Source organism: Gavia stellata, chromosome 21, assembly GCF_030936135.1.
Source record: "Gavia stellata isolate bGavSte3 chromosome 21, bGavSte3.hap2, whole genome shotgun sequence".
Lineage (NCBI taxonomy): Eukaryota > Metazoa > Chordata > Aves > Gaviiformes > Gaviidae > Gavia > Gavia stellata.
The window spans coordinates 1,309,624-1,329,691 of record NC_082614.1 but is presented as its reverse complement, the minus strand read 5'-3'; the positions used below and the strand labels follow the sequence as shown (position 1 = coordinate 1,329,691).

At 59.5% G+C, this 20,068-nt stretch overlaps 1 protein-coding gene across 1 annotated transcript in view; it reads left to right on the top strand.

Annotated features, from left to right (window-relative positions):
* The window catches only part of OSBP2 (oxysterol binding protein 2), a 94,800-nt gene extending 86,260 nt beyond the window's left edge, over positions 1 to 8,540 (top strand). The window contains exons 7-13 of the mRNA XM_059827537.1: positions 592 to 837; positions 4,799 to 4,919; positions 5,661 to 5,764; positions 6,147 to 6,242; positions 6,661 to 6,845; positions 7,783 to 8,003; positions 8,188 to 8,540. Of these exons, the coding sequence (XP_059683520.1) occupies positions 592 to 837; positions 4,799 to 4,919; positions 5,661 to 5,764; positions 6,147 to 6,242; positions 6,661 to 6,845; positions 7,783 to 8,003; positions 8,188 to 8,330 (1,116 nt within the window). The 3' untranslated portion in view covers positions 8,331 to 8,540. The remainder of the gene's footprint in view (positions 1 to 591; positions 838 to 4,798; positions 4,920 to 5,660; positions 5,765 to 6,146; positions 6,243 to 6,660; positions 6,846 to 7,782; positions 8,004 to 8,187) is intronic.
* The last annotated feature ends 11,528 nt before the right edge of the window (positions 8,541 to 20,068 follow it).

Below are 20,068 nucleotides of genomic sequence, written 5' to 3'. Positions count from 1 at the left end.
CGGGCATGGCTTTGCCAGGAGGCGATGGAGGGCAGCCCGGGGAGCAGCACAGCTCTGCCCTGTGTCGCCTCTTGCTCGTGGCCGGCGGGATGCTGGCCGGGAGGCAGGAGGGAGCTGGTCTTGCTGTTGAGGCTCATTTTGGGGGTCACTAGTGCTCCATCACCAGAGCAAAGTGATACCTGGGACAATATCTGGTTAGCTCGCAGGGCTGCCGGCTCTCTCGTACGCCTCAGCTGGGAACTTCAAAGCCTTCATGCTGTCATGGTACAGTTCGGGGAGCACGGCAGAGCACGCATTTCTTGCCTTTATTTAACGTTTGCGTGATGCTGCAGAGGCAGCGTGCAGGCAGCGTGCCTTGGCACATCCAGCCCCGCGCCGTGAGCTGTCCTGCGGGGCTGCTGCTTCGGTTAGGTGCAGTTTCCATCCACCCTGGATCCCTGGCTCTTGGTGTGCATCGCACCGTGCTCGGAGAGCCAAATGTGTGGGATGCCGCTGCTTAGCAGGGCACTGTGCTGGGGGAAAAAGGCAAAGGGTGAATTGCCCGGCTTGGCATCTCTCTTGCTTTGCTAACCCTTACTTGTTCCCCTCCAGGTAAACTTCAACGAGCCGCTCTCCATGCTGCAGAGGCTGACGGAGGACCTGGAGTACCACGAGCTGCTGGACAAAGCGGTCAAGTGCGAGAGCTCCACGGAGCAGATGTGCTTCGTCGCCGCATTCTCGGTGTCTTCCTACTCGACGACTGTCCACCGCACCGCAAAGCCATTCAACCCACTGCTGGGGGAAACCTATGAGCTTGACCGGCTGGAGGAGTTTGGCTTCCGTTCCCTGTGCGAGCAGGTGAGCCGGGGTCTGCGGAGGGGCTCTGCGTGTCTGCCCCGCTGCTCGTGTCCAGCCAAAGCAGCGCTTCCCTGAAGGAGACCCAGCATCTCCTCACGCTGAGCCTTCCTCCTGGCCGAGACAGCCAGCAAATTCCCGTTGGCATTGGCAGAAGCAGAAGTGGGCACAGCCCAAGCAGGAGGACAGTGTGCCCATGCCAGCATTGCAGAACAGGAGGTGGGGAAGAAGGGGAGGAGAAGGGCATCCATCACCCTGCCGGGGTCTCCTGGAAGCCTGCCTGGGGCTGGGGTTGCTGTCACGTCTCAACACTTAAGCAGAAAGGGAGAAGTCCTCAGTACGAGAAAGGCATGGATCTGTTGGCGCGAGTCCAGAGGAGGGCCACGAAGATGATCAGAGGGCTGGAGCACCTCTCCTGTGAGGACAAGCTGAGAGAGTTGGGGTTGTTCAGCCTGGAGAAGAGAAGGCTCTGGGGAGACCTTCTTGCAGCCTTCCAATGCTTAAAGGGGACTTATAAGAAAGATGGGGACAGACTTCTGGTAGGGCCTGTTGCGACAGGACAAGGGGTAATGGTTTTAAATTAAAAGAGGGGAGATTCAGACTAGATGTAAGGAAGAAATCTTTTACAATGAGGGTGGTGAAACGCTGGCACAGGTTGCCCGGAGAGGTGGTAGCTGTCCCATCCGTGGAAGCATTCGAGGTCAGGCTGGACGGGGCTCTGAGCAACCTGATCTAGTTGAAGATGTCCCTGCTCATGGCAGGGGGCTTGGACTAGATGACCTTTAAAGGTCCCTTCCAACTCAAACAATTCTGTGATTCCATGATTCTAAGCTCTCCTCACCCAAGCTCCCTCCTAGCCTTGTCAGTGGTGCCCGCGAGCTCTGGTGTGGTTCCTCCCTGTTTCAGGGTGTCTCAGGGTCTTGTTTCTTTCTTGAGGGACTGAAAGTTTTTAGTTTCACATCCTGGGGACAACCTGAGAACCTCTGACAACCCATGCTCTAACCACAGAGCGCATCTGGCACGCATCGGTCAAACAGCAGGTTTTAATTAAAAACCTGGAGTGCTTAATGAGTTGCGACCTCTGAAGAAAATCGACTGTTTAATATTTAGCACACTTGGCTGGTCCATCCTGAATTCCTGGGGAGGGATGGGGCCATTTATCACCCCTTGCAAGCAAGACATTGTGGTGGGGGCTCTGTGTTCTCCAGGGGGTGGCTGTGCTGTCTCGGGGACAGAGCGACCGTTGCGTCTTTCAGTGTTCAGAAGCATCAAAAAAAATCACAAACCTCTGTCGCTCTGCAGAGGCCGACGCAGGTCCAAGACCTGCAGAGCCGTTCAGCAGACCGTTCCCCCAAGACCTGCGGGCTTCTTGGCAGGGCATTCCATGGGAAAAGGGTCTTGCTGCTAATCCGGGCGTGCCGTGCTGTGCTAGTGATGCTCAAGGCAGATGTTGGACATGCCGACAGGGCGTGCTGGGAATATGCAGTGAAGAAGCCCAAGCTTGCACCAGTGTCCCTGATGTGGTTTAGCTTGTCTCTGTCCCTCATCATCATCTTCTCCAAGTCATGGCCCTTCGTACCCAGGTTTGGAGGAGCCCCTGTAGCAGGTGCCATGTTCTGCCATCAGCTCCTCGCAGGACACGTAGGTGCGGACAAAACCCCTCCGTGGTAACAGGTGCCCAAGCTCAGCAGACTCTTGGAAAGTTCTGGCCCGAGGCAAGACAGCACCTCCTGTCACATCCCGTCTCTCTCGGCTGTGCTGCTCCAGGCAGTGACGGTGAACACGCTCTGTGGGGTGTCCTGGAAATGTGACCCCTTGCTCATGACAAAAGGAAAGGTGCTTCAGGAGATAATCCCCAGGATTCGTGTTTCTGCTGTCCCTTCGCACCATCCAAAGCTGCATGCCCGATGTCAGCCACCTCTGAGTGTCCCCAGCGATGCCCATATGGTCTGTCCCCACCTTGGGAGCTCGTGCCCTGGGCTGCAGCGAGCCAGGACACTGCCGACCAGAGTGTAATGAGCTACAGCCACGAATGTGCCTCCCCTTCCTGCTCTGCCTGTCCCTTTGCCTGCTCCCGGGAGGGGGATCAGAGGTGGCAGCATCCCCCCAGGCATCCCCCGGCACTTTGCTGTGAACCTCACAGAGCTCAGGTTCATCACAGCATCACACCTTCACCTCAGCAGCATCACACCTTCACCTCCCCTCGCTCGGCGGCGATTCCCCCATCCTGCTTCACAGCCGAATTCCCCAGCTGGCTTTATGCACAGCCGAGAGAAATTAGGGGTGTCTTCCCCGGGCTGTCACCCTGCTCAGCCCGGTGTTACAGGAAGCGGGTGATTCCTTACCAGGATGCTCAATCCACCCCTCATCCTCCCGGGATACGGTCAGAACAACAGGATGGGTTTATTACCCTCATTCGGGCTGCGGTGAGGAAGCCCAGCGCTGCCCACCGGGTACCGCTGGACAGCCCCAACCACGCCACTTGCCATCCCTTTTCTCATTCCTTCACCCTTCTTTTCACCACCCTCCTTCCTCCATTCCTGTCCCCTCCCGAATAAATAACCTGCCCTGAATTACTTTTTCCAGTTGGTCCCGGTTTTCCCACATCTGTACCCAAATTTGGTATTTCTGACACCTCCACGTTAGCTGAGCCGCAAGCCGGGCTGAACCCGTGGGGACAGCCCTCCTGCCTGGTCCTTGAGTCCCTCCCTCACTGGCACGGCATGCGAAATTCATCCAAAATTAGGTTTGTTGTAACTCGGAGCAAATCTGCTCCGTTGCAGCACTCTGGAGCCTTCGGTCCACAAGCAGAGCCTCTAAATCTCCCTCCTGGAGCCATCTCAAAGGGCACGTTTGGCGACAGCACGGCTTTGCACCGGCGCAGCGTTGGCAGTGCTGCTTGCCCTGGTGCTGCGGTTGGTGCGGGCAGCATGGGATGGACAGACGGATAATGTTCCCACTCCTCTGAACTTTCCTTGGATGCTGCGTGTGCTGCTCAGTCCGCCAATGCGCTTAGCAAAGCATTAAGAATCTTGTGTCTGAAATCCAGTTACCCAAATAGGATTTTCTCCTACCGGTGACGGTGGGATTTAATGGAGAGCTTTTTGCTCTGCTCACGTTTGTAATCCAGTAGCTCGGGGCGCTCAGCCTGTAATTACAGCAGTGCAAATAATCTCTGAACTCGGTGGCGTGGCTGTCGGGGCTCGGTGGTTGGCGGGTTCCCCGGGTGATGGGCGGCGTGTGCCATGCCAGAGCGCTGCGGGTCGGCTGGGTGAGACCCCGGGTGAGGGCAGAGCCCTCTGGCTGAGATGTTCTGGTCCCACCTTGGTTTTGGACAGCTTTTCCAGTGCAGGGGGACAGGAGCACTGTCCTTTTACAAGTCATCCCCAGGATGGAGGATGTCGTATCTGCTTTTCCAGCGCAGTGGGTCTGTACGGGCAAAGCCAAGTCTTGACCGGGCAGATCCATGTGTCTCGGACAACTTGGGGACCTGTGTCCCCCGGGAGTTCCCAGGCAGAGCAGTGGGAGCCACTGCTGGTAGCAGAGACGCTGTTACACTGGGATTACTGGGGATCTGGGCTGGGTGTCGGCACATCCCTGTTTCTCAGCCAGGATCCCTGGAGAGCGGGGCTGTGTCCTGGGGTCACAGTACAGCATCATCTCACAGCCATAGTTGCTCAAGTTAAGTTTTTTTTACAGCTGAAGCTTTGCTAATGAGCCTTAGAAAATCCTGGCAGGAGCTCAGTGCACCTCCACGTGCTGCCGGGGTACCTCCCAGGAGCTCACCCCAATGCCCGGGAGAAGATGGGGTGGCTCAGGTCAGCGCAGTGGACCATCCTCAAGGCCAAAGCTGGTGTGGAGCTATCGCCTCTCCTAGGAGTCACGCTGCGATGGCCGAGCGCTCGCCAGGGCTTGCCGGTGCTGGTGGCTGTCACCTTACGGGCTCTTTTCTCCTCTCCCCCAGGTGAGCCACCACCCCCCGGCAGCCGCCCATCACGTCTACTCCAAGCGAGGGTGGACGTTGTGGCAGGAAATCACGATCGCCAGCAAGTTCAGGGGCAAATACCTCTCCATCATGCCACTGGGTAGGTGACTTATGCCGAGAGGATCGGGACATGGTTTTTTTCCTGCACTGCTCATGGAGTACCCCAGAGGTTAAAGCAACATGCCGGTCCCTTGGGCTCACGCAGGGCTCAGTGAATTCCGTCACGAGCGACGTAGGAGCACAGATTCGTGCTCCCGATCATGATAACTTGTCTGCCCTGGAAATGGAAATTATGCCAGCTGCAAAGGGAGACCGCTTTGCTCGCTGCTAGCACCATAGTGGATGTGATTTGGAAATATCCTGCTTGCCCATGAATTGATTTCTCCTTAAATGATATTTAAAAGTTGGCTTGCTGCCTGTTTTAACCCTCTCCCTGGCAGCCAGAGGCAATAAGCTGCCTCCTTGCAAGGTTTTATTTGTCTGCTGCCTGTCCCTGGGCTGGGCAGGACACCCGGGGCTGGTCCCAGAGCTGTGCTGGTGCCTGGTTGGTCTCGTGACACTGAGAGACAACCAAGCAGCACGTTTCTGACCTGCTTTTAAAATCAGTGCTTTCGGGGAGTTGGAGGAGGGCAGAGAGCCTTGCGGGTCTGCAGCAGACCATGGAACGTGCAGCAAGGGGAGGGATGAATCCAGACCCAGCCCTGGTTGGGGGCTGATGATGGGAGATGCAGGTAGAGGGGCGAGCACGGTGCTGGGGTGTCGTCGTGCTCCAGGGGAGTGTCCCCGCAGCCCTGCCCCACCGTCTGCCCTCGCTGAGCTCGGGGCACCCTTCTCTCTGCAGGCGCCATCCACCTCGAGTTTCACTCCAGCGGGAATCACTACGTCTGGAGGAAAGTCACCTCCACTGTTCACAACATCATCGTGGGCAAGCTCTGGATTGACCAGGTCGGTGGCTACGGATCCGAGGTGATGGGTCCTGCCTGGCTCCCGGGAAGGGCAGGGGGGCTGGAAGGGCACTGCCCCCCGGGGTGTACGCCTGCGCTGCCTGGTGTCCCCACCGTACTCCTACTGCCCTGCCCTGGCAGGGATGGGGGGGGCTTCTTGGAGCTCCTAATTGGTTTTTCCCAAGGCCAGCAGCTCCGTGGGGCAGGGTGGTCCTGCGCGTGATGGGTTTTACCCTGCTGCTGGCGAGCTGTGGGGCTGGTGGGGGCAGCCGGTGTGGTGGCTGCAGCCAGAAGTGATTTGTACCTGCACAAACTACAACTAACGCCTGATTTGTCTCTTTGCAAAGTCTCTCACTCGCTGTGGTTCTGTGTCTTTCATCTAGTCTGGTGAAATAGAGATTGTTAACCATAAGTCAAAAGATAAATGCCAGCTGAAATTTACCCCCTACAGCTACTTCTCCAGAGACGTCCCCCGAAAGGTACGTATCCAAGTATCTCCTTGCTCCTTCCGGCAGCCTTGCGTGGGGTGAGACCTGGGTCTTTCCTCTAAGCCGGGCTCACGGTGTCCCAGTTCCAGAGCCAGGATGAGCCCCAGCAGGGGGTCAAGGAGCCGCTCTGGCACCTCTGATGTGGGTCACCAGGGAGGGCTGGGGGGGCACCTCCAGGCGTAGCCTGTTTTGGCTCTCCTGGAGAGCTGGAGAGGGTTTGATGGGCTGGAGACCCACCTGCATGGTCAGGATGGGCCCACGCTCCCCCTGCGCTGGGCGCAGCTGATGTCCGAGGACACGCAGCGCCAGGTCCAGCTGCTCCGGTTGGGACACCTGGAAAGTGTTTTGCCCCCCTGCACTTCTCCCTGTTCTCTGGGCACTTTTCACCAGAGCCATCTCCTTTTGTCAGGTGACAGGGGTGGTGAGTGACGCTGACGGTAAAGCCCATTACGTCATGTCCGGCACGTGGGACGAGAAGATGGAGTGCTCCAAGATAGTCCAGAGCAGCCACGGCAGCACCAGCACGGAGGGCAAGCAGAAAACCGTCTACCAGACGCTGTCTCCAAAGGTCCTGTGGAAGAAGTACCCCCTCCCGTGAGTCCCCTCCTCAGCGCCGGGTGCTGTGCTCGGGGGTGCAACAGCTGGATGGGGATTAATGGTGTTGCCCTGAGCCCCACGGGATGGCGGGGGCTCATGTGCCCGGCCCCGAGGACATGAGTAGGGGACCAGGACTCGGGTGGCTGTGTGGCTTTTTCTGGGGTGTAGAGGGTAGAGCAGGTCCCTGCAAGGGGAGGGTGGCTTTGGGGGACCCTGGCAGGTAGGTTTTGGGCAGCCGGGGTTACTGGCTAGGTTTTTCGGGCTGCTGGCTACGGCAGGGAGATGCGTTGGCTGCTTTGCCTTGCTGGTGAGTCCCTGGCCATCCTGTTACACCGGTAACTTTAGCCCTCCGGGGACCAACCCTCTTCCAACACTCTTACCCACAGCGGGGCTGCTCGCAGACACCAAACCAGTCTCCAACCTTTCGTAGCACCGACAGCGAGTCCCTGCTTTGGAGACGCTCTGTTGGAATGGTCCCCGGTGGAAAGCGTCCTCTGCTTGCTGCCACCAGTTCTGCGGTCAGGGATCCAGCAGCTCTTGGGCGAAGCTGTTTCGTGTCTCGGCTGTGCAATACAGCACTCGGAGTTCGTAGGCTTGGCTTTTAGCTTCCCCACGTGGAGCCAACAGAGGAGGGGTCTGCTGCCCTCCGAGACGCCCATCGAGGTGTCATTGGCATCTCCATTTAGAGGGTGGGAGGCAGGGCTCCCTAAAGGACCTCTCCGTGTCTGGTTTGGGGTAGCAGGATCAGGATCAGGGGGTCTGGGGTGAGACTTAAGGACACGAAGGGCTGGGGAGCTCTGCTACGTGTCTGGTTTGGGGTAGCAGGATCAGGATCAGGGGGTCTGGGGTGAGACTTAAGGACACGAAGGGCTGGGGAGCTCTGCTCGAGGTAGGTACCACTTCCACCATCCTGATCGGGGCTCTCCGGCCGCAGGGAGAACGCCGAGAACATGTATTTCTTCTCTGACCTGGCCCTCACCCTGAACGAGCCCGAGGAGCGAGTGGCCCCCACGGACAGCCGGCTGAGACCCGACCAGCGGCTGATGGAGAACGGCCGCTGGGACGAGGCCAACGTGGAGAAGCAGCGGCTGGAGGAGAAGCAGCGAGCCGTGCGCCGGAGGCGAGAGGCCGAGGCCGTGGAAGCCCTGGAGGAAGGTGAGATGCTTCGGGATGCCGGCGGGCAGGGGCCGGCCGCCCCTCACTGCAGGAGGGGAATGTGGCGAAGAAACCCCGCTGGGTTTGGCGATGAAGGAAGGACCCTCCGTCAATTTGGGCGGCTGGGGGAAGCGCGGGACTCACCGGGAAAAGCAGCCCTTATCCCTTGTTTCTCCCCGGACAGGCAAGGACTACGAAGGCTACATCCCACTGTGGTTTGAGCGCAAGGTGGATGCCGTGACGGGGGAGCTGATCTGCGTCTATAAGGGCGGCTACTGGGAGGCCAAGGACAAGCAGGACTGGAGTACGTGCCCCGACATCTTCTGAGCCGCTCCGCTCGCGCCGGGGTGGCCGGCCTCGCGCCTCAGTTCACCAGGACAGACAGAGGGACAGTGAGGACACGCTGGCAGCGTCCCGCCGGCGGTTAACAGTTAACATACACAGAGTCAATACACGCAGAAATTTGAAAAGAAAAACTAAACAGGGATTCCAAACCTATTTTTTTACGCACTAATAAATAGCATCCTTTTTTTTTTTTTTTTTAATGATGGCTTTTTCAGCGACTGACTAGGAACGAGGACACGTGAATCTGGTTCGGTTTTAGCCTAGCATATTTATTGCTATCAGGAGTTGCTGCCTATATCTTTCAGCGCCTCGGCTGTATCGGCTGAGACGTCGACTTCCAAAGATGCTTGCGTTGTGGGGATGCCGTGCATTTGTGTGAGCTCTTTTCTTTGGCATTATTTTTTTTTCCCCATTTGTGTGTGGACTTTATGGAATTATTTTTTTAAAAAAAAATCTGCTCCTGGTTCAGGTTCCTTCAAAGGCGAACGCGAACAACCCTGTGTCCTGCTCAGAAAACTCTTTCTAGGGGCTGTGGTGTTGGATCCTGGAGGCTCTTGGTGGTTCCCACAGTGCCCAGTCATCCCAGTAACACCAATTCGGATAATTCAGCTGGTGACTTTTTTTTTTTTACCTTTTTTTTTTTTTTTAAAGAAGCATTTGAGCAGATTCCCTGCAGTCTGCTGTGTTTAGTCAAGGCTTAGGACTGTCTTTAGCATGCTGCTTTGTGGGACTGATTTGAGTGAGGTTTGGTTTGGTTTGGTTTTCCTGCAACCGCATCCGAAGGGGAAAACAGCCTTGCCGAGGTCGGAATGCCCAGCAGACACAGAGTGAAGAGGTCTGTAGACCAGCGATGCTCCGGGTTCTGCGTGTCGGCTCTCTCCCGCTCCGTCTCACTGCAGCCCAGGGGCTGGCAGGAGCCTGGACCTCGGTGCCGGGTTTACAGGCTGCGTCTCCCTGCTGAGCTCTGCCTGAGGCCGGGCGGGAGGGGAGGGAAGAGACGGCGTGGTGCCGCTGGGATGGAGCCTCCCTGGGATGCAGCCTTGGTCCTGGGTCTCCCATCCCTGTGTCTTCCCCGTTAAGCCAGACAGGTCTGGTCCGCGGTCCCCTGGCACGGGGGGTCACAGGCTGAGCCTGGAGGGCACCCGCAGCCCGGTGCCCGGCTCCGTTCCTTCTCCTCCCTCGTGGCTGGTCTCTCCAGGAGCAGTTTCAGGTCACCACTAAAGCAGCCTGAGCACGGGGCTGGGGGAGCCCCACGTCCCCTGCTCACCCCTCCTGCGTGCCATCACCTTGCTGCGGCCCTGGACCCGCTGGGAGGAGCGGAGCAAGCCCTGCCGATGATCGGCGAGGACCAGGAGCGAGCGGTGCTCAGGCACCGGCCACGCAGGCAGGTACCACCGGTGCCCAGCACCGAAGGGGAGGATGGGGGTGGCAGGACCCCGAAGATGGCATCCGCTGGGCCAGGAGGACCTGGGCACCCACGTTTGCCCCGTCGGATCTCATTTTTGACATCGTCTTCTCTGGGTCTTCATCATACCGTACTGAATGCTGCCTCCCGGGGGTCAGAGGCCACCCCTAGCCGGACTGTCACATCCACTTTGGAAGATAATTAGCAATAACGAACTTTGAGGCAATGGTAACTGGAATACCCAGGCTGCACATGGGACACTTATGCAATCAGGTTCCTTAACCATCGGTCTCCTCCTGGTCGGCTTCTCTTCCAGCACCTCCGTACCTGTTACCTACAGCAAACCTACGTGTACAGTATATATAGACCTTCTACGGCGTAACAGTAGTGAGTGGCTATTGGAGTGGCAACACCCACTGATTTCAATGTACCCTTTAATCTTATTTATTTGCTTCTAATTTATATATATATATAAATATATATAAAATTATTTTGCTTAAATTTCTATGGTACACAATAGATGAAAAATAATGAAGACAGAAGTGTCTGTCTGAGTTTTTGTAGCACGAGTACGATTTCCCTGGGCTTGTCCCGGAGCTAGCGTGTAGGGGTGATGGTGATGGAGTAATTCCCAAAGTAGAGAAGCAGCATTTTGCTCCAAAGCCGGATGCGAGTGCATTCAAAAGGTGTTACAAAGACATTCCCTTCTAGAAACGATGCGTTTGGGGTTTGAAGGGCGGCAGTCTGTATCCCCTGCGTTTAGGAGTGGGGTGCTCCAAGGCGCTTCCCGGCTCTCTGGGTGTTGGAGCGGCCGGTCTGGCATCTTCGCTCCTTCCAGACCCTTCCTTGAGGTTTGCCTGTGGCTCGGTAAAGCCGGTGCAGTTCTGAAATGATCCAAACTTCTGCATTCGCTGTGGGATGCAGCCTGCGGAGAGCTGCCGGGTGTCCCGGCCCCAGGGCGTGCAGATCTCCTTCGGGCTTTCACCTGCCTGGGAGAGCGGAGGATGCTCCGTACTAAACCTTCATGCCGCTGGCTTGGTTCGTGGCGGCAACCGAAGTTGCCCGGGGGAGTTTTGTAAAATGGGCTAGAAATTGAGCTCTTCAAAATGCCTTATTTTCCTTGTTCGCTTTGTCAATGCAAGTGTTACCCGAGAGCTTGGAGAGGTGAGAAACTCCTTCACAGGCTGTCCCCAAACCAGGATCTGAGTGTTCCCGCAGCGGAGGAGAGCGGGGAGTGAGATGTTGCTCAGTAAGTGCTGGCACCAAGGGTCCTGCTGGGCTCTGGCACCCCGAGAGGTCCTCTCTGATGTACCCCCCATCGCTGCGTCTGTCTAGAAATCACCATCACGGACCTGCACAGCTTAGCGGAGCTCGGGGGAGTGGGAGGAGCACCCCCAGAAACAGAAATCCCCCATTTTTTAGGCTAATTTTAAAAATTGCTGTATCTTCCAGAGATCATCTAAGCGGCAACACTTAATCAGAGCACCATCTCCTGGTCTTTCTGTTTCCCCCCATAGAGGATTTTAATGTCATTCCACTGTAAATGCTGTTGAATGTATTTCTTTTTGAACAATATATTGTGAGTGATCCCTCTTCTACACGGTAATAAAACTTGGATTCGGGAGTTTTGAAAGCCGCAGTGCTGAGGTTGTCACTCACTCCTCAAGGCTGTAGCTGGGGGTCCTGGAGGAACCCCGAGGTGGGTGAGCTCTGGGCGTGCACAGGGCCCTGGGCATGTGGTGGATGGCAGGTGAGGTGGCCAGGGAAGGGACCACAGGAGGTAGCCCAGAGGAGAAGGAGACCTAGGAGAGGAGTTGGGGAGATGGCCTAGGGAAGGTTGTCCAAAGGAGGAGGTTGCCCAGGGGAGGAAGCCTATGGGAGGTGGCCCAGAGGACAGGGAGGTCCAGGGAAGGGATTGTTCAGGGAAGGAGGAGGGTCATGGGGGAGGTTGCCCAGAGGAGGAGACGGTCCAGGGGAGGTGGCTTGGTGGGGAGGAGATGGCCCAGCAGAGGTTCTCCAAGGCAGGAGATGTCCACGAGAAGGTTGCCCGGGTGAGGAGGTCCAGGAAAGCAGGAAGATGAGAGGTGGCCCAGGGTTAGGTACCCACGGAAGGAGGTTCTCCGGGAGGGAGAGCTCTCAGAAGAAGGAAGACCAGGGAGGGAGGAGGTCATCCAGGGAGGAGATGTCCCAGTGGAGGTTGGCCAAGGGGGAAGATGGTTGCCCAGGGGAGGAGGGACAGGAGAGGTGGCCCAGGGAAGGAGTTTCTCTGAGGATGGTGGGAAGGAGATGGCCCAGGGGACGTTGTCCGGAGCAGAAGGTGGCCAAGAGTAGGTGGCCCGGGAGAGGAGGCCCAGGGGAGGTGGAGGAGGCTCCAGGCAGGGGCTGTGGAGGAGGGTAGGGAAGCCCGGGGCAGGTTGAGACTGGCCGGCCGCTGCGGCGTTGCCAGGCGACAGGCGCACACAGCACTGCCTGTCCTGCCTGCTGTCCTGCCTGCTGTCCTGCCTGCTGTCCTGCCTGCTCCTGCCCAGCTCGGCCAGGTGAGCACGGGTCGGGGATGGGGTGGGGGACCCCAGCACCGGACCCGCTCGGCCCATGCCGGCAGCCTGCCCGGTGGTGGGGAGGAGCCTCCCTGCCTGCTCTGGGTGCAGGCAGTGGGGCGCCAGGCAGAGGGCCTGGCAGCTCCCGGCTGCAGGGAGCGTGCCGGCATCTTGACTTTAATGAAAGGCAAACCTCCGTGCCCTGCAGCACCTGCAAATCCACCTGTCACCCCTGTGGTGTGGCCCTCAGCCCGGCACCAGGGCTCCAAGAAGTGGCTTCTCAGCATGTTCACTCTGAAGCCTAATGAGTTCATGGGGCCTTCTAGAGCGTGTTACCCTCACCTTGCCTTGTGTTGCAGGTGCAGGCGGCAGACATGGAGCTGGAGGAGGCTGGCTTCAAAGGACAGAAACGCAGTAAGGCTCATGCTGGTGCCTGGCACTGCACCCAGGGCATGGGGGTGCCCAGCTCTCCCCCCTCCCAGGCCAACACGCCTTTGCTCCCGTGCTGCTGGGGAGGGGCTTGTCCCAAACACTCCATAGCGGAGCAGTTTGCAAGCCCAGGGTGCAAGAAGGCAGGGCTGCTGCCCGCTGCCCTCCCTGCCTGTCGCCACAGGACTGTGACCCCCCTAACAAAACACGGGGGATTTTGCTCCCCCCCAGGCTTTAAGACCTGCTGCTCTGTCCTGACCAGCAGTGCCTCTTTCCTCTTCTCTGCAGACCTGGACGCAGGGAAGCAGCCGGGGTTTGCAGGATCCTGGGCAAGGGAACGCCGGGACCGTGGGCTGGACCCTGCTGATGCCCGGCTCAGCCAGGTGTGGGGTGCAGGAAGGGGGTCACAGCGTGGGGCTGAGGTGTGGGGAGTGCAGTGAGACCACCCAGGGGACGATGCGGCACCGACACTGGGGTGCTCCTGCCCTGTCCCACCCCTTGGTGCACTGAAGTTGGGTGAACACCGCTCACCGGCGGGGCCCCGTTGCCCACTCTCCCCTCTGCAGCGGCACGGTGTGGGTGCGCAGGGCACCGGCGGCAGCGGAGACGGTGACAACTCTCTGGACACCTTCCTCGACGGCTCCTGGGCGGCTGGTGAGTGGGGACAGGGCACTTCGGTGCTTTCTCAGCTCTGCTTTGCCTCCCCAGCCCCCCAGGTCCAAACCCTCCTGCAGAGCGATGCCTCGCTGGGGACCAGCAGATGCTCTGATGCCCAGGCAGAGGATTTTGCAGCTAAAGCTATTTAAATAAAACAACAGCGCACCATAGAGACCAAAATAGCAAGTGCTAGGAAAGCAAAATTGGGAACCTGGGGCTGCAACACAAATGTTGTTGGAGGGGCTTCTGCAAAGGGCAGTTTGGGATCAGGACTCTTCCACCAGGCAGTGGCTTCCCCTTTTCGTGATGGAAGAGCTAACAGCATCCCAGCCCCGTGCCCTGCTGCCCCGGCAAGCTGCGCCCACCGCTGAGCTGTGCTGCCGTGGTGGAGCCTGGGAGCATCCGTCCGGGTGAAAAATTACCCTGGTTTAAAAAAAAAAAAAAAAAAAAAGGATGATATTGTGGGTTTTTCTTTTGCGATGCCTTCCGTGTTTGAGCTTAGGCGTGCACTAAATGCTCCCTGGTGAGAACAGGCATTGCCAGCGCCTCCAAGCTGGTTCGGATCCCGCCAGATGGGATGGTTCCTTCCCACCCCGGCCCGGGTGTAGAGGAGGCTCACAGCGCTCTGCTCTCCCACGCAGAGCTGGAAGGACACCGTGCAGGGTGTCCCCAGGGTGACGCCGGCCCTGTCCCATGGGAGGAGCGCTGCTGGGGGCTGGCTCAGCTCCTCGGCTCCCAGCCCAGCCTGGGGGACCGGAGCAGCTCCAGCTCTATCCGCACGGAAGACTTCGCTGCCAGGTTTCGGGAGGACATGGTGGAGCCCCTGCTGTTCTCCGAGGAGGAGGAGGAAGGCGAGCCCGCTGGGGATGTCCCTGCTGGGGGAGAGGAGCCTGGGCAGGATGAGTCCTTGTTCCCTGCAGGGAGAAGACCGGACATCTGGCAACAGTTGGCGGTGGAGCCGGGCAGACGTCGCTTGCAGGGCAGGACTCCACCTCTGATGAGGAGGGAGAGCCTGGAGTCTCTGGGAGGGCGGATATCCAGACTGAGCCAGACCAATGCTCTGGGGATGGCCTCGGGGGGTCCCCGGCCAGCCCCCTCCCCGCAGCCGGCCCCGTGCCGGGAGGACTTGCCGCACCAGGGTCCATGCTCCGGGGAAGACCTGTTGGCCATTGCCTTGCGCAGTGAAGACCCGGCTGCTGGCTGTCCCTGGAGAGCCCCGGGCACCTCTGCCAGCAGGAGCAGGGCCGGGGCAAGGAGGGGCTCTCCCGACGGTGGTTTGCCAGGGGCCAATGGTGCCGGCACCAGGGGACATCCTGCCAGCAAACCCCCGGGGCGGAGACAGCAGGAGCCACCAGTTCTCCAGGGACGGCCTGGAGGACGTGGGACCCTCGCTGTGGATGACGTGGAGAAGGAAGGAGCAGGCAGCAGGCAGAGGAGATCTCCCTGCCTGGCCCTCCGTGAGTCTGGGCTGGCCCTGGGGTGCTGGGGCAATGCTGGAGGAGGATGGAGGACCGGGACCAAGAAGGGCGAAGGGGCATGGCTGGCCAGGGACCCTCTCTCTGGGCAGGCGCAGCGAGCTGCGTGCAGGACGTGGTGGTAGGGACCAGCCCCAGTCACTCATGGGGTTTGTCTGTGGTGTGTGGGCTGCCCTCTCAAAATGCCATTTTTTTCCCGCAGGTACCAACACGGCAGCAGGATCCCCTGGGAGATGCGGAACCGGGGCAGGAGGAGCAGCTGAGTCCTGGTGGCAGCGTGGGAAGCAGAAAGCCATCCCACCCCACAAGGTATGTCCCTGGGCTGGCCATGCCCTGCTGTGGGGCATAGTGGGGTGGGTGTTTCTGCTGTCAAGGGGACAGCCCTGGCTGTGGCAGGGTGCGCCGGGTGCTCAGCGATGGGTGAGGGAACGGCTCCTGCCCCCACTCTCTGCCGGGGTGTGGAGAGCAGAGGGGATGTGGCCGGGAGACCAAGCCTGGCCCCGGTCCTTGGGTCCCACGTGGTGGCCATGGAAAGGCACAGGGAAAGGAGTAAATGGGTTGGTAACCCCGCTCCTGGCTGTCAGCGTACAGCGGGGCAGCCGGTGTCACTGCAAGGGTCCCTGCAGAGGAGCCGGGATGGGATGCGAGAGCTGGGATCTGGTGCGAAGGGGATTTGGAGCAAAAGTGACAGAGCCAGGTACGCCGGGGGCTCCAGGGATGGATCCTGCCCTGAGGCTGCAGGCTCAGGCATGCCCACAGATGCCTGCCAGTGCCCTGGGAGCAGAAGATGGCACTGGAAGCCCAGGAGGGTCCTGGACCCCTGGGTGCTGGGTGGGTTTCCCGTGGGGTCTCAGCCTGCGGAGTCGGGGAGCGGTGCAGATAGAGACGTGGGTGACGGTGTCCCTGCCGCAGGGCTGGCCTGGCGCTGCTGGCGCACAACCAGGATGCCCGCCGCCGGGACCTGACGGACCTGGAGAGGATGGTGAGATGACCCTGAGATGGCCAGAGCGGGGGCTGGCCAGGCCCAGCCATGGGTGGCAGGGACAGGCTGGGGGGGTCTTAAGGCATGTGGTCCCGGGGTGCCCTTGCTGGGCTGGGGGACAGCAGGCTGCAGTGGGCTGTGCTGGCCACAGCCACCACCTCTGCTTTGGGAGAGAAGAGCAGTGCTGCTCCTGTGCATGATGCGAGGGCCAGAGCTGGCTCCTGGAAGAGCCGAAGACGTGGGAGGTGGAAAAGAGGGGGATTTTCCAGTCTCGGCAGGGGCAGAGAGCCTTTGCGGACTGCTGGGAGGGGCTGGAGAAGGAGAGGAGGAAAACAGCGGCTTTGCAAGAAGAGAAACTGGAGCTACAGAAGGTCAGTGCCCTCCTGGCTTTCCAGTGGGGCCAAGATCACACCAGAGGGACCCTGGGAAGAAGCACATCGCATCCCCTGTCAGGGGCTAAGCCCCTTATCCAGGCATGCACATATCCCATGGGAAGTGTTTGGTGCTGCCCAAATTCCTAAAGAGCCAAACTCAATTTATCTGCAGGAAGGTTTTATTGAGGGGCTGAAGCTTTTAAGGGAAGAATTTGTTGGGAAAACCACTCTTATGGCTGTACGCAGACTGAGGTTTTGGTCTGCAGGTCAGAAGGTCCCTGGAGAGTCCCAGCTGAGGCAGGGAGAGCCGGCATCTTGGGTGCAGGCAGGGCTTGATGCCAGCGTGGTGATCCCTGTGCTGACCACGCTTCCCCACCAAACCTCAGCTCTTGCCAGGGGGGGTCATCAGGCCCTGTGCCAGAGCAGGCTGGGGCAGTGCCACCCTGTCCAGAAGGGACTTGGGCATCCTACACGGAGACTGCCCTTGGGGAGAGCCTTCCTGGACCTGGAGGGTGGGGGCGGGCTGCCAAAACGGGTGACACGACCCCAGCTTCTCTTACAGAGGCTCTGGCAGCTGGAGCATCGTACCCGCTCCCTCCTGCGGCAGAGGCAGGAAGCCCTGGACCAACTCCACGTGCTGCTCCAGAAAGAGAAGGTGGATGCGCTTCAGCAGCTCCAGGAGGCTGTGAAGCAGGTTGGGAAAGGGAGAAGGGAATGGATGGGGATACGGGATAAGTCCAGCTCAGTGCCCCGGAGCTTGAGTTAAGATGGGGACTCTGCCGGGCAGGGGGCAGCTGCCAGGGCACACCAAGGCTGGTCACCTCCAGCCACAGGAAAACTGCCGGCTCCGCTCGGCTGGCCGGGGGGCTGTGGCTCGCGCAGGGAGGGGGAGCAGCGCTGGGGAGCACAGCAGCCCAGATGTGCTGCTCACCCGAGGTCACCCAGGTGTTTCACCCTGCCCACAAGAGGGGGTGTGCAGGGACAGTGGGGTCTGCTGGGCATATTGGGCAGCAAGCTCAGCAGCTTGCCTCGCAGGGGCTAGGTCTGTGCACTGAGCTGGGGATGCCTTGGGAGGGCAGAGGAGATGACCTCCTCGTGCCTCCACGCTTGACCTGCTCATGCCAAGCCTCCCCTGCTCAGCGCTGGGTGTACAAGGTGGCTCCAGGTCTTTCCTAGAAGCTCCGACTTGACTGCAAGGCCAACAGTTCTTATACAAGAGGCTGAGTGGACTTGGGGGGCAGATCTGGGTGGTGCAGGTGCCGCTCTGATCCGTCTCTTTCCCGGTGGCTGCTCCCCCAGGAAAGGGCTGGCAGGAGCGCCCGGCTGCGAGCACGGCTGCAGCGGCTGGAGCACCTCCTGAGCCACCCATGTAGGCAGGCATCCCCGCGGGAGCTGCTGGTGCCGGGACAGGCTGGGCGCTCCCCATCCACAGGGACCACCTCTGCATGCCTATGCCGGCACAACCCACGCCCGGACAATGCCACGGGGCAGGGCCCTTTGCTGGCAGTGGTCAGGTGAGTCCCATAACCTCAGGGTGCTTTACGCTTTGGCAGGAGGCTGCTTGCCCAGGGTGGGCGACATGGGCTCCTGCCCCCCACATCCCTGGGGCATCCTTTGTGGAGGAGCCACTCGATGCCTTTGGGCATGCTGGCTCTTCCTCTCTGCCCATAGCCCGTCTCCCCCAGCTCATCTCTGCTCTCCCCCAGCCACGTGCTCCATGTCCTGCGTGGCCTCCGAGAGCAAATCCAGCATCACCTCGAGGAGCTGCGGAGGGAGGAGGGAGCCCAGGGGCTCACCAGCCAGAGGGAGACGGTGATTTGAGCAAAGGGATGGGAAGAAGGGTCTCTCCCTGCACAGCTGTGGAGCCAGGGTGGGCTTTGACCGATGGTTTCTGACCCAGAGAGCAGCCCTGGTTCCTTGGGCTGTGCTGCATGGCCAGGGGCTCAGGGCTGGGGGCTTTTGGCAACTCTCTTACCTGTCCATCACCTTAGTTGGGGCACTGCTGGCTGGCAGCCCCACAGAGAAAGCCTGCGGTGGCCAAGGGCTCGGCGTTGGCAGCTGGCAGGCTCCAGCCCTTGGTCTCGCACCCTCCGCCTGCGGCAGGCAGCGCCTGCTCCTTGGAGCAGAGCAGTGATAGAGCCGGGCAGGGTCTCCCCTCTCCTCGACCAGCTGCAAAGCCCCCGGCCCCTCTCTGCAGCTGTGGAGTAGATGGGATCCGTGACAGGCATCAGCCCTTGGAGGAATCTGAATTGTTCATCCTTGGAGCCTACATCTTGGAGCGCGGGGCAGCAGGATGTCTGCTAGAGAGTGGCCCCTCTCCAGCCACGCTTAAACCCCTTACGTGGGCTGCAGACGAGTGGGGCTGCCTGTGTTTCTGTCCACGTGCAGGAGCACGAGCAGAGGCAGCAGCGAGAGCAGCTTCGCATGGAGAAGGCAGCAGCTCTGGGGGCCCTGAAAGAGCAGCTGATCCAGGTGAATGCTTCAGGTCCTGCTCCAAATCTCCCCCTGGCCCTTGCAAGGCTGGGGTGGAGGTTTCAGGGGCTTCTCTTGGCTGTTTTCAGGAGGCGCTGCTCTGGCGAGGGTTGCAGAGACCCGTGGGGACCTCCAGCTCACCCCCAGAGGCTGCACGGGCCAGCACTGTCCTGTGAAGTGTGCATCACGTCTCCCCAGGTGACAGAAAGCAGGCACGTGCCCAGACACGTGGTGCAATTGCCCCGTGTGTCCATGGCTGGTCTCCGATGAAGGCTTTGGGGACGCCAGCCACGAGGACTCAGGGACGTGCGTGTGGGACCCTCCTGCCCTTTCCAAACCCGGGTTGACGCTTGCTTATCTTGTGCACAGAGACAGAGCAAACATCTGCGCCTCCATTCCACCTCCTCCCTGTCTATGAGCACCATGGCCGGCCCCCGACAGCATGGCTGTGGGTCCCTGGGGCTCCTGCACCATCTCCAGCACTGCATGCAGGAGCTGCAGCTGGAGAAGACACACCACACAGCTGGGGAACCTGACTGCCCTGGGAGGAAAGCTGGGCCCCACAGCAAGAGAGGAGGTACGGGGACAGCCTGGGACAAGGGACTCAGCTTCTGCCTCAGCCTCACCCAAGCAAGAGGTGCAGAGCTCCACCACAGAGCACGCCTGGTGGGACTAGCCCTGCAGCGGGGTTAGGACACCAGGGGTTTGTTTCTAACCTAGAGACCTTGGGCAGATCCCATCACCACCACAAATCTGGGTTAGAGATACCAGGATCATTTGTTGAGGGCTGAGGGACCTGCTGGCGGGAGGGCCATGGATATCTTAGGGATCATGGATATCTGCTCTCCTCAGTCTCCCGTCTCCTACCCTGGGATGTAGCCATCGGACACATCTCAGAGGCAGGTTGGAGGTCGCATTTCCCTGTCTGTCCCACCATGTGGACACAAGTTTTCATGGGTGCTGGCTCTTTCTCCGCTGCGGCAGAGGCTCCTGATGCCAGATCTTGCTGGTCCCCCATGCCCCAGCACGAATGGCAGGAACAAGCATGACTGCAGGAAGAGCTGTCTCCTGTGACCAGGACTTCAGCTGTGGCATGGCAATGGTGAGACATCCCTGGCTGCGTGGTCTCACTGTGCATGCCCAGAAGGACCAGTCGTGATGTTGCTGGATCTTCCCTCTGCAGGATGTTTTCCATGGACCTTCCCAAGTGGAAATTTCCGTTCAGGCCCCCCTGGGAGAGGTGGTGGCTGGGCACACGCAGTGCATGTGTTAGGAGTGATCAGTATGGGTCCACGCCTGCACTCCTGCACTGGGCTGTTGTCCAGGTCCAACCAGGTGAACATGGGAGCCCTACCAACATCTTTGCAGCTCATTCCTCACATGCAGTCA